At 40.3% G+C, this 14,116-nt stretch overlaps 1 protein-coding gene across 4 annotated transcripts; it reads right to left on the reverse strand.

Moving 5' to 3' along the window:
* Positions 1-249: 249 nt before the first annotated feature.
* VDAC2 (voltage dependent anion channel 2) lies at positions 250-13,985 on the reverse strand. Of its 4 annotated transcripts, XM_080620981.1 has the most exons (9): positions 13,782-13,977; positions 9,796-9,867; positions 7,591-7,640; positions 5,215-5,367; positions 5,079-5,131; positions 4,409-4,636; positions 3,074-3,224; positions 2,028-2,085; positions 250-1,342 (listed from the first exon to the last, which is right to left on the reverse strand). In XM_080620981.1, the coding sequence occupies exons 2-9, from the start codon at positions 9,860-9,862 to the stop codon at positions 1,251-1,253; spliced, it is 852 nt and encodes a 283-aa protein (XP_080477107.1). In that variant the 5' UTR covers positions 9,863-9,867; positions 13,782-13,977; the 3' UTR covers positions 250-1,250. The 4 variants fall into 4 exon arrangements, with proteins under 4 accessions (XP_080477107.1, XP_080477105.1, XP_080477104.1 ...); XM_080620979.1 differs by lacking the exon at positions 250-1,342 and having other exon boundaries at positions 1,477-2,085; positions 13,825-13,985; XM_080620978.1 differs by lacking the exon at positions 250-1,342 and having other exon boundaries at positions 1,477-2,085; positions 13,782-13,982.
* Positions 13,986-14,116: the final 131 nt, after the last annotated feature.

Here is a 14,116-nt window from a genome sequence, read left to right on the forward strand (position 1 = left end):
CCCCTGAACTCAGTAAAGCCCCATTCTTATATGGATATTTCTTATTAAAAGCATTCACAGCTAGTTACATTTGACCTTAAAAGACACTATGTTCACAGACCAACTATCCCTTATACTTCTATTCTTTCTTAATCTTTCCTGCAAAAAGATGAGTTTTACCATTACTGGGCATGTTTCTCAACTTAAAATGGTTATCCGCCAAGATATAGTTGTCAACAGGAAAGCAAAATCGGATGCATTTCTGCCATCTCCATTTAAAATGAAGCCTTTATTTCAGTCACTTTAAGCAGAAACCTCTCACAGCAGTTGGAATAAGTAGGCTGCAATACCATTACACCATTACATTCAGTTGCAGAGATATGTCTCACTTCATACAAGTATAAGCAAAAGGTGTGTTTGCGGTGATGTTTTTCACCCCTCGGGCAACAGCCATCAGAGAGCAGCTCTTAAAATATCTCAGTGTGCCAAGTATATCACTTTGCACTCTTTGCATCAAGAAGCCAACTAGTACTGCTGTAAATCTTGGCCGTGAAACACAGGGGGAATTAAACCGTTGTGTCATGACAAATCTTACCTACAGAAAAACACATTCAACTTGCTTGAGGAATCCAACTGTTCGATGAAAACCATCTATATTAAGTGTTGTCATGGGTCTGGGTCCTTAATTGCACACAGGTACAGAGCACTACTTCTTGGATTACTTTAAATTAAAAGTTAAAACTTAACTCAGCACTACCCTTATATCTTAACTCTTAAAATATCTGAGGCACAAGTATGTGTGTGTACTCATTTTATTCATAATTTGTCTTGGGATACCAAATGAATTTCTTCTTCAGGTGATTTAACAAAATTGTTGACCTCATTTCAAAACATCCGCTGATCCATTTCTCATTCAATATCAATATCAAATGTTAAAAGGAACATAAAAACAAACATGCACACAATTGAACGGTTTTCATAAATGTCTATTTCATTATTTGTGGGTAGCGCATTAAACAGTTAAATACATTTAAATAATGTTTAAGTGACTGCACTAATGCAGAATTTTAACTAGACGGGTAACCAATTTAACTAGAAACCAGCTAACAAGTAACTGTCTAAATACTTCAAATACAGCTCTTGTTCTAGGTCATCCTTCTTGGGGGGGAGGGGGGAGGGGGAATAAAGAAAAGCCTGCTGGTCACATTGGAAATACATTTTAAGGCCAAATTCTTCTGATATCCCTTCTCTGCAGCAGTTTCTTCATCTTTTTAAGCCTCCAGTTCCAGGCCAAGACCAAGTTTATGGCCACCAGCATTGATACTCTTTCCATCTATCAGGGCAGACAGTGTAAGCTTCACACCTGTAAGATTTTCAAACAGCATGTTTACAACATATAATCAGAGTTATAGTCCCAGTTGTAGCTATTTTCCTATTCCATTACTTTTCTCAAAAGATTTCTACAGAAATTTACCCACTAAACCTATTTAAAGCTAGTCATGTGAATCAACCTGGATGTTTTTTGTAGATGTTATAAAGCAGATATGCAGTCTCTAATTGATAAGTACAAGACCTCTACTCCACATCAAGGTGTGCAAAGGAGAAAAATCATGCATAGAAAGACACTTGCACCAAGGAAGGGATGGAATGAAACTATGATTTTTTACTGGTTTTCAAATAAGGAGTTAACCAATAGTAATATAGCATTAGCAGGTGTTTTCATATTTAATCAGAACAAATTAAGTTCTGGAGGGTTTACTAATTACAAAGAGCAGGAAGTGTCATCTTTTGGCAATTAATGACTATTTCAAGACCTGCTATCATTCAATACACTATGTTGCAGAAACACCACCAGGTACAACAGAATTTGTCTTGCTTAGCTAAAGGTTTGACATGCAAGATAAGCTACTATAACACATTTACTCTGCCTTCAAGACAAAATTACTCTGAAGAAGGAAACAGCTGCATATGAATGCACAGATCCCAAAGATTTTCTTTGTGATGAATAAAAGTTACGTATGTGACATAATTCATGGAATAACCCTTACCTGGCCTCAGGGTCTGGGTGTAACCCACTCCAACTAGACTAGAATTGTTCACTTTTGCCTGGAAAAAAAAAAAAAAAAAACCAAAAAACAAACCACCAAACAATACACACAACAAAGCAATTGAAATGCTGTAACTGATTAGGTTTTTATTGTCATTCAGAAGCTAGAATAACTATGGCAACACTGTCATTATCAACTTGATCAAATTTTACTTGCTTTTTCAACATCTCTACGCTTACTGAATTCTCTCCTCCCAACTATGCCCTTGCCCCCCAACTTACAGCTGAAGTAACATATTTAAGAGCATACAGAACATAAGGGTTGGGAGAACTGATACCGGAATGTAGTTCGGCAGGAGACCATTCCCACTCCCTGCTTTTCAGAAGACCATAGCAATTTACCACCACAGTGTTCCAAAACAAGCCACTTCAGAAGAATCCTCCACATTTGTATTATTACAAAAAAATTGGCATCTTGCAAGTCAAATCAGTCAAGCAGCAAACATCTCATAGTATCAGCATAAACAGTATGTGTAAAATTATGTATCTCACTTCACTTCCTCTACAGGATGACTCCAACAATCCAGGTTCAATTCTAACTTTGAAACATACACAAAACTCTGTATATCACCTTTTTAACGAGTATCACCAGAGTTCCTACATAGAATATGACAGAGCTCCCCCAAAATTGGTTTTAAAAAAACTACACAATGTTACAGAACTAGACACGAAGGAGTTTGGTTTTTTTTTTCCGATTTTTTTAAAATACATTAAGTTCTCTAGAGTAGCACATCTGACAGATTCTAAAAGACTTTGCTGTATGCAGCAATACAGACTTTAAATACATTAAACCTTTATTTAAATAAAATTCATATTGTAATGCAATACAATAAAATAAAATACATTTTATTATAACTGTCTGAGTTGCAAGAGTAATTCCTATGCAGCTTCCTGACCTATTACCTCCTTTTATACTAACACACAGATCAGCAGAAACTGAAAGAGCACAGCGTTTAATGTAACCCTTTTGGTTAGATCAATACTTACAGAGATAGAAGCAGTGGAATCCAACTTGTATTTAGCTGCAATGCCAAAGCGAGTGCTGTTGCTACCTGCTGTCCAAGCCAGGTTTACAGCAGTTTCAAGACTGTCACTCACTTTCTGGTAAATTGACCCACCAAATTCTGAACCATCATTGCTGCCAAATTAAGCAAAAAGTTAGTTTCCTGTATTTACATAACTCCAACTTTTTTTAAGTACTTGAAATTTTTATGTACATGTGAATTCTGAAAGTCTCAGTTGCTTCACATTTTTCAACAAGTGAAGAGGAGACAAAGGCTTAAGTGCAAAATTAAACTGCAATAATTCATGGAAGAAAAAGGTATTTCAGGGTGCTACAGCTAATTCTCGCACTAATGCTGAACTAAGTGCTTGAATATAATTTCAGATCACATTCTTAAAAAACTAACAGATAAATGTTAATAGTTAAGAAACAGGCATTCTGAACTCCATGGTTATTGAATACATATAAAATTCCTAAAGAATAAGATGACCTTTTTAAAAAGAGCTGTTATGATATTTGACATTAGTAAACTGAAATGGAATTCTTAGTCCACACTAAAGTGTTTAGCAGCTTCCCCCCATACTCAACTTCCAAAAGCCCAGAAATGCACAATGCCCATCGTCCCCCTCCAAAAGGACAAACTTCTACCTCAAAAATCATGTCACTTCCTAACTGAACACACTAGAAACATGCCAATTTTTATTGACTTGGATTGAAAACAACATGTTCTTCAGAAGGTTTTGATCACCTTGCTCTGAAGAATATTAAAGATCTAAATGGAGCAAGTCTGAAGAAAGTTTATAAACAAGATGTCTTATACTTGTTTAGTTACACTGTTTCATGCACTTTTCATCCCAGACACACAAGAAGATGAACCTACTCGAAAAGTCCAAAAACCAAGTTCTAGTCCTGCTCCAGGAACTACTACTGGCTTACTTACACAGCGCAACGCTAATTACTACCTCTAACAAATATACTGCCCTTAGTCAGATATAATTCCATGTAATGGGAAAGCTGGAAAAAGCATTATGATCAGCTCTGTGTAACTGAACTATTACAATTCCAATTTGGATGTACGTCAGTATTCGGTAAGCTGTACATCAGGCTGTAAGTGCTAACAAGCAGCAGGTACTTACTGCTTTGAAAGAGAGAGATACAAAGTAACCAGTTTACCATTTATACAGTTTCCTATTGAAAAATGAACTCCACCTAACAGCCTTGCAAGCACCTCTTTGTACTTCCAACATTTGTATTTTAACTACAAGGAAAAGTAGGGAAAGGCTGCTTCTGTAAATCTGGCCACACCTGTCAGTACTTACACATTAGTATGCAGTTGGAAGTCTCCAGTCTTGTAACCCACAGAGAAGTTATTTCTTGTCAATTTTGATTTGGCACTATCGAAAGTCATCTGATAACCAGCAAGCCAGCCTTCATAACCGAAGACAGCTGAACCATGGATTGCAGGTCCAGCAAAATCAAAGTCAACATCACAACCTAGGTTTAGGCATTCACGTTTAAAAGCTGACTTAATTTTACCACTTTTCTTTCTGAAAGAGAGAAAAAATTATCTTAAGGTATGATCTTCCTTAAACTGCCAAATTTGAGCCATATGACTCTACGCAATGTATACGCATCCACATTCATCTTCTAGACTGAGCCAAAGCACAGCTAGGCTGTCAAGAAAGCACAGGGCTACTGCGAACAAGCATTTTGTATGGATGTAGAGGCATTTTCATACCTCCTGCAATCTTCCAAATATTTCTATCACAGAAAATAAACAAAGTGCGCTGTTGTGAAATGTCCAGTATTAACTCTGTAGATTAAGATGTGATGCTCAAGAGCATAAGCCTTTAGCATTGGGATTTGCTAATTTGGATCAACAGCAAACCATACAAACATTTCTGTCATTACAATAGATCAGATGAACACTGACAGACTATGGGTGTTGTTACTGCCCTAAATAAGGTTAAATGGTTAAACAATTCTTACCCTGTATTTGGTGAAAAGGTTGTATCAAATGTCAACTTCAAGCCTTTGGCAATCTAGTTGAAGGGGGAGAAGACAGAGCTATAAATTTAGTTCTACTAGTTATGAAAACCAAATAAATACTCTCCTAATCTATTACCTGATCTTCAATTGCAATTTCTGTTCCCAGTGTGTTATCTGTGTTCCATTTTTCTGTGAAAGTCAGCCCATACTCAGCCCACTTGTATTTGGTCTCCAAGCTCCCATTCACTTTTCCAGTGTCTGTGTTGGATGAACCAGACGTTGTGAATTCCTAAAAAGGATAGTGTTCATGTTATACAGAAGATTAATGTGATCCTGAAAGCATTACACAGCACCAAAAGGGAAAAGACTTTCCTTCAGACATACCAAGATCATCCTATTCTATGCTACAAGTTTAACAACATTAGGCAACTTGAGGAGGGAGAAGAGGGAACAACATGGACAACAACTCGATAATTCGTGCCACATGGGAGTCCTGTCCCCACTTCCCATCACACTGCAGTTTCTGCCACTATTACAAAATGTACAGGGTTGCAACATAACTCAGAAGCAAGACAGCAGTTACTGTAAGTATTCTGCTTGAAAGCAGAAACAAGTTCTTGAGATACAAGGTTAAGTTGATACTCCTAAGGAGCAAGTTAAACATCAAACCAAGAGCCCAGAAACACTGTAAGGCACATAATGCAACTCCAGCAAAATTCTTTGAAAGTCACATATGTATTTCCATTATTCGAGTCAACCATCTTCAAAGATAAACTATGTACAACTGTACAATGTCATAGAATGCCATCATTTTTCAAATTGGGGGTGGGGGTTTGGTTCCTTGGGGATTTTTGTTGCTTTGTAAGACTTCTCAGTCTGATTCACCAGTCATTTCATACAAGCCACAGGCACACATGTTTTTACTGGCAGCTATCAAATTCCTATTCCCCTGGCACTCTGCTTTAATGACACACAGGAAGAACATTCATACTTGAATTATGAGGTAAGTGTACAGTCTTACTTGGAGTTCTTGAAAGTAGATAAAACTTAGCAATATCACTCTCATCTCCCTGTTAAACTAAGTAGTTTGCAAAGTCTCTATTCGATTCTCAGAAAGAACAAGTAATCTATTCAGAAACTAAAGGCAATAGCTAGCAAAAGTGCAATTTGTTTTGCAAATGCATGTTAAAGAGCAATTTCCACGGAAATATTATTGCCCTTATGATTTAAGAATTTTATTTTTTAAACTTCTTAAAACACATAAGTCAAAATTTTATCTCCGACTTCCTCCAGGCACAGTACTATTTTCACCTCCTCAGACTCACCTCCCCCAAAAGGAAATATGGGTTTGAAGTTACGACTCTGTAAGCATTCCTATTCTCACAGCCCAAGACATACTGCACCTCACAAGCATGGACGAGACTGCTCTTTAATAGTGGCTGATCAAATTTAATTATGGCCAAGACATTTACTTCTATCACGTTAGTGAACCTCTAAACCATCCACATAGTTGCATAATTCCGGTAAGGTCTATTACTTGGCAAGTGACAGGGACTACACAACTTCAAGTCCTAATACCTTCAAGCTTTAATTTCTTGCCTTGTGCTATTTCTACTGCACAGCTATAAGTGACTGCAACCTTTGTGGTAATAGCTTCAGGAGCAGCTAATTATTACATTATCTCTTATCTCTGCTTTTAAACATTTGCAGTATATACATGCCAGCAATTACTCCTATGGCTTATAACTGATACGGAATTCACAAAAAGGCTTAGATTTTTCAGAAGTTTATCAGTATTACTGGTAGTCCTCAAAAGAAATAAGGTAAAATAAGAACAACTACATCTATAATAGAGGTCTTACAAACTGTTTCAGTTGGCATACAGACTTCTAGAAAAAAAACACAGCACATAACTCATGCACCTTGTTTCTAATAGCCAGTTACACTGTTAAAGCTTCCAGATATATAAACTCCCCTAAAAATCAACCTTTATATCTTGCAAGTTCTGTTCTAGAAAAAGTTACAGGAATCACTGCTTGGATGACAGAGACCTTGCATGACTGTTAATATAAAACTAACATCTTTGAAGAGGAATGAAAGATTCAACATGCTAATTCACAGCCAACTACTTCACACAAGCATGAAGATGCCAGAAATTTCCTAACATAAATAGTATTACAAGATACTTTAGAAATTAATTCTGTGTACTATCACTGATATATTAACATACTTCGTATATTTGTCAGCTATTTGTTTACCTTCAGACATAAGGGACAAATAATAAACCTTTTTATTTATGAAGATTACTAAACAGTGAGACACCCCTGTTACATTCAGAATACAGTAAGATCTTTAGGGGCTTCTGAAATGATTTTACACCAAGATTTATTTATAATTTATGTATAATTTACATAACCTATAAACTACTAACAGCATCTCGAAGGTATCCTTTCCACTTGAATACCAGAACATATTAAAAAAACAAATAGAATTAAGAGGTATTTAAACTCACCACTCCACTTGCAGATTTTGTTTTCACATCCAGTTTCACCAACCCAAAACCTTAACAAACAGAAGTTAAAGTTACACCAAAAGGCTTTAAAACCATGCACATTTTCCAAGAAGCTGGTTTTCCAAGCAGCCTTAGCAGTGTGACTGCTATGACACACATACATATATAAAACCAACCACAGACTGACTTCAGTAATACTCTTAAGTTTTAGATGCCACAGTGGGTAGAGAAGGCTACTCTCGAACAAGCCAAGAGTTCTGTTCTGCTATCATCATATAAAGCAGATAGTCACCTCTCAGTCTCTAAATTGGAGACACATAAATTTGACGGGTGAACCACTCAGTGGATAAAGAACTCGATGGATAAAGAACTGGCTGGATGGCTGCACACAGAGTTCTGGTCAATGGCTTGATGTCTGGCTGGAGACCAGTAACGAGTGGTGTCCCTCAGGGATCACTGTTGGGACCCGTCTTGTTCAACATCTTTGTCGGTGACATGGACAGTGGGATTGAGTGCGCCCTCAGCAAGTTTGCCAATGACACCAAGCTGTGTGGTTCGGTTGATACGCCAGAGGAAAGGAATGCCATCCAGAGGGACCTCAACACACTTGTGAGGTGGGCTGATGCCAACCTGATGAAGTTTAACCATGCCAAGTGCAAGGTCCTACACCTGGGTCAGAGCAATCCCAAGCACTGCTACAGGTTGGGCAAAGAAGAGATTCAGAGCAGCCCTGGGGAGAAGGACTTGGGGGTGTTGGTCGATGAAAAAATGAACATGAGCCAGCTTCAGTGTGCGCTCGCAGCCCAGAAAGTCAACCATATCCTGGGCTGTATCAAAAGCAGCATGACCAGTAGGTCGAAGGAGGTGATCCTGCCCCTCTGCTCTTGTGAGACCTCACTTGGAGTATTGTGTGCAGTTCTGGTGTCCTCAACATAAAAAGGACATGGAACTGTTGGAGCAAGTCCAGAGGAGGGCCACGAGGATGATCAGGGGACTGGAGCACTTCCCGTGTGAAGACAGGCTGAGAAAGTTGGGGCTGTTCAGCCTGGAGAAGAGAAGGCTGCGTGGAGACCTCAGAGCAGCCTTCCAGTATCTGAAGGGGGCCTACAAGGATGCTTCGGATGGACCATTCATCAGGGACTGTAGTGACAGGACAAGGGGTAATGGGTTAAAACTAAAACAGGGGAAATTTAGATTGGATCTAAGGAGGAAATTTTTTACTATTAGGGTGGTGAGGCACTGGAATGGGTTGCCCAGGGAGGCTGTGAATGCTCCATCCTTGGTGGTGTTCAAGGCCAGGTTGGATGAGGCCTTGGGTGGCATGGTTTAGTGTGAGCTGTCCCTGCCCATGGCAGGGGGGTTGGAACTAGATGACCTTAAGTGCCATCTTAAGATCCAACCCTAACTATTCTATGATTTAACTACCAGTGACTTCCAAAGTAAATTTAGTGACAGACAAAATGCATTCTTTGCTGCTTCTGGGATGGCATCAGCTTTGTAAGTCAATACCATCGGAAGAGCTACCCCAATACATAAAATTCCTCTCTCAGCACCAAGAATAAATATCTCAAAATAAAAAACCTGTAAAAGTGAAGTCACTGGGAAATACACAGCCATTGGAACTGTAATAAATGTAGGCTTTATGGGAATATCAATTCACGTTGTTACCCTTAGAGCTGAGTGACAGTCATGGTGAGAAAGCCCCCACATGCATTCCCAAAGACCAGAAAGAGAAATAGCACTGTAACAAAGCAGAATTTGTTTATGCAACCGCCTGGTATTAAAACATTTGAAAATGTTGAAGGACTCTTAATCCCAATAGCTACTCCTCTTTCTATTCCAAAAAAGGCCAGTGTTGCAATGGTGTGTACCCCTTTCTGTAGCAACAAATGTTGTGGCTCAGACAGACTGGTAAACAAAGTGTACTCCTAAGTTTAATTACACTTGACACTTACACTCTTGCAGGCCTGTACACCTCTGACATTTATGTAGCTAATGGAGTAATATTTAACAGACTTCACATCAGAGCAGCCCACAATAAACCACCAATGATCTGTTAGTTGACCATAATGATACCAAGACCACCACTGCTTCCCCCTTCCCAGAAACTCAGGCATTCAAACATTCAATTTCACATATAGGTTTAAAAAGGCAATTCATTGCTGCACCGCAAACACCATCTTTTATAAAAGGTACTATTCTTACCATATCCTTTATTGAAGATATCTCTGGCAGATTTGCCAAGGTCTACATATGACGGAGGAATCGCCATTGGAGCTGAAAGGTAATGGGCTAATTAGTAGTGAACCTTTTACCACTGCACATACATAAAAAATGCTACCACAACCCTTTAAAAATACTCTTTAAGGCAGATTCATATATGAAGGCATTTAACAGACAGATGGCTCAAACAATTACAGTATTCTCTGAAACATGTATAGATTTTCACAGTGATGGTCACTGTGAACAGTGTTTTTCTTGGCTGAACTAATTTGCTTGTAGACAAGAGGCACTACAAGATCATCCAGTTCTTAAGTTTTCAAGTAGATTTCTCCATACATGTTTAATTATCAGAAGTCAACTAACAGCTCATATTTCCAGAGTTGGAAATGATCACCAAAAACCAGGAAACTTGCAAATTGTCCTTGTACCACAGAGTCAAATTTGACAGATGCTTATGAAAATCAGCCGTAGGGACCTACAAGGGTTTATTTTCAAAATGTAACAAGAGTGCATATCTGTTCTGCAACACCATTTGCCTTGTATTTTAAATAGTAGACATACAAATTTAAAGGGAACATCTAGCGCTATTAACTAGCATTAACTTCTCTTGAAGTTTCCTCCCTCCCTAGAATATACAGCAGCTGAAATCTGGGGGCTGTTAGCCTAAAACAAGCAAGTAGTAGGAGGGCTGGGTCAATGAGAAAAGCACTCTTTAGAAGTCCCTTTCTAAGACGGGGAGCCTCTGGCAATCTTGCTGTAAAAAAACCTGTCATTCAAGACCAGCTACCACGCAGCCTCCCTGGCTCAATGGACAGATAGCAGTCTAAGGTCTCACATGGGCCTGTATGGTTCTCCTCCCTGTGAAGATAGAGTGTATCTGTACCTTCCTTTGGCTAACTGTTATCCCAAGATTTCAATACCAAAAGGCCACTGTTACAGTGCAAAAGCACAGAAAACTGCACATTTTTAAGAATTAGTAACTTCCTCCATGCTATGTAGAGAGGGTGTGGGGGTGACACATGGACAAGGAAACTAACTAGATAAGAGCCATAAGAAGGCTAAACACACACCAAAAAAAATCATCTCTTATCTTTTCAAACTGATTGGTCACCTCTGTTTTGCAGAGAAAGCCATATTAACATAACTGACTATCATTTTTGTCAGATTTTTTAAGTAAATGGAAAAATATCTTTAGAACCTCAAAAATAACAAGTGCAATACTCTCAAGTTTCCTCTCAAAAAGTTTCTTCCCATCTTTTCATGGGAAAAACTTTACTGGAACATCCAATTCAGAAAAATTTCCTTTAGGGCACCATTCCACTAGAGACTTGTTTCAGACTAGCATCCACATTGAAGAAAAACCATACACACAACAAACAAACACAACACACACACAAAAAACCAGAAATAATTACACCTGCCATATGTAGCCTCATTGTGCTAGCGGTTACTATTTAAAAAAAAAAAAAATGCCCAAACTTTTCTAGCAAGCAATGGCAAGGCACAAGACTTTCTGATCTTTCTACAATTTGCAATGCAGTTTTCCAGAGTACCTTACTGCACATCCCTAAGCCGTAAGAGAATAACTTCAACCACCTTCAAGCAAAAACATTTACATTCACAGCTTAACTATTTTTTAAAAACCCTTCGTTGGTAAGGAATTCTAAACCCTACGACCATGTCACTACAGCAAGACATCCATCAAGAACATAAAATAAGTCTGGTTTTCCATAGTTAAATTGTCTCTTAAACAAAAAAAGACATGAGAACAACTTAGAGCATCTGAAGATTAAAAAGACTTAGCCCAAATTCAAGCCTATAATAACATACATCTGGAGTAAAACAAAACATCTATAGCAGAACAGATACCAATCCTGGTGACAAGACATTAAATGGCTCCTATTACTTATTCAATAAAAACAAGCAGGTGGTAGACCAAATTACAAGAAAGTGGGAACACTTATCTTTCCCCTCTAAATTTCCACTATACAGCAACTGTACAATTCATAAGCACTTTAATTTAAAGAAAGTTTAGCTATGCATCTTTAATGAATAAATCTTCTAACTAACATCTTCAGAAGAATAATTATTTCTAATTTTGAAGTTTTATATTAGCCTTTAGCACAGACATGCTTCTACAGTATAAATAAAGGAGCTTTTCACTTCTGTTTTCAATGTCTCAAATATGACTAGACAACCATTAGAGAAGACATTTATGCTAAGCAGTAATGTCCTGAGAGAAGTTAACAAACCGGTATCTGTGTCTAAATGCAAAAGATTACTACAGTAATAAGGATGCCACCATTTTATCTGGCTTAGTTTAGCATCCTTCCCATCACAAGGAAACCGACCAGTATTTGTCAGATATTTCAGCCTACATATCCCAGTTTTACACTAAGAAGTCAAAAAAGAGTACAACTGTCACACTGCTATTCTAATCCCATACCAACAGGGATGGGCAAAAAGGGAAACATAAGAGTTAATTTGGGGTATACTAATTACCCGATAAGCATTGCCATCATCAGAATGCCCACTAAATGAAAACACAGCCAAAAAAAATAGTCATTCCTGCATCCTCTAATGTTGGCAAATTAACTAGCTTTGTAAATTCTTATAATCGGGAATAGTTTTCTTCAGCTCTTATTCTGACGTGTCTTTCACTCAAAAACTATTAATTAAAAGTAACTCAAATACAAGTAAGATTTAACAAGAGCTTTGCTGTGAAAACAACTATCAGATAATCTTATTCCTCATTTTAAAATCAAGTGGGAGCTCCGCCCTGATCTGTTTCATGACACCCTAAAAAAAAAAAATAAAGCCTAACCGATCTGTTACTTGAGAGCCTTTCTTCTGCAAAAAAGGTAAAGAAACCCCAAACATCTCAAGAACAGAAAAGTTCTGGTTTTATCTAATGCTATCAGAATTATTACATCACTGCTTTCCTTAGAGGTAGTATTTCAAAACTCTCTCATGCCCTACAATTAAACGAATGCCAAGGTCTTCTATATGGATTTCTAACAGTTTTGAACATTGAAGACCAGGATACAGGCCAGATCAGGCTATAATTTAAAAAAAAAAAAACTAGCGTACTGATGCAATGAATTAAAAATAGCAATAACTACACTTAAATTGTATTCAGTAGTGTAAACCGCAACAGAGAAACCGATATTATTCAAAGATTTCTTTGCTACAATACACTGGACACACGCTGACCTTTAGACTTACACTGCTACCACAGCTTAAACAAAAAAAAACCACAAACCTCATTGCCCTTGCTTCAACTCCATACTTGTACCTCGGAAGCGGACACACTGGTCTAGCAGCCACGGCTAGGCCAATTTAGAGCTTCCACGGAAAAGCGAATGGAAATTAAACATGTGAAAGAGAACTACGTGTTCAGAAATCGAAAGCGGGGCGGAACACAGCCTCCCAGCAGAGGAGGGCACCGAAAAGGGATTGCGCAAAGCCAGGCCGGAACGCATGGGACGGCGGCGCACTCCCCAAGGGCAGGGCCCGGGCGGCGGCGCCCAGCGCCAGCTCCTTCCCCCACGCCCGGGCCCGCCACCGCCGCTACCAGGCCCGCGGCCAGGACGAGCGGCGCCCGCTGCCGCGGCAAGGTGAACTTCTCCACGCGGCCATCTTGGACATCCCGGCCTGACCCCCGCCCGCCGCGCCTTCCCCTACGCCCCTTATGTAACGCGGCCTGGGCCGCACTCCGAAGAAGGTGCGGCGGCTGCGGAGGCCATGCGGGGAGGCGAATGGAGACAACGCGTGCGGAGAAACACACACAAACCCCGCCCCGGCGGCCACACCGCTAGCCTGGGCGCTGCGGGAGGCGCCTCCGGCCCCGCCAGCCCGGACTCCACGCGTCCCCCAACCCCGCTTGCCACCTGCACGCCCGCTCGCACATGGGCGAGCCCCGCCCGTCTCCCCTGCTCCCGCAAGGCGGGTCGCGCCGGAGCCTGCACCTGGCTAGCGCGGGAGGGCGGCGGGGGCGAGGGCAGGTCTCACCGTGAGGAGGCCGCGCTGCTGCAGCCGCTGGCACTGGAGGGCGAAGTGAAGGAGACACTGATCCGCCCGCCCCGCCGCCGCCGCCGCGCAGGACCCCAGCCAGCCGGGGCCGCCCCGGCTACCGCCTACCCGCGCTCAGCACACCGAGCCCCTGCCCGGCCGGCGAGAGGCGCCGGCGCCCGGGGCCAAAAGGCGGGGGCGGTGGGAGATGCCGCATCCCCTACTGGGGAGCCTGGTGGGGGTGCCACGGCCCAGCAGGCGCACGATGGGGCAGCCCCGGTTGGGTAGAGGG

This window comes from Psittacula echo (genome assembly GCF_963264785.1).
Source record: "Psittacula echo genome assembly, chromosome: 6".
Taxonomy (NCBI): Eukaryota; Metazoa; Chordata; class Aves; order Psittaciformes; family Psittacidae; genus Psittacula; species Psittacula echo.

Excerpts from the sequence above, each read along its gene's own strand:
- VDAC2 (XM_080620979.1), bottom strand. The coding sequence starts at position 9,862 with ATGGCGATTCCTCCGTCATATGTAGACCTTGGCAAATCTGCCAGAGAT. Across the intron at positions 5,368-7,590 it reads CAAAATCTGCAAGTGGAGTG|GAATTCACAACGTCTGGTTC; the intron begins GTGAGTTTAAAT and ends TATCCTTTTTAG. Across the intron at positions 3,225-4,408 it reads TTCCAACTGCATACTAATGT|CAATGATGGTTCAGAATTTG; the intron begins GTAAGTACTGAC and ends TTAATTTGGCAG.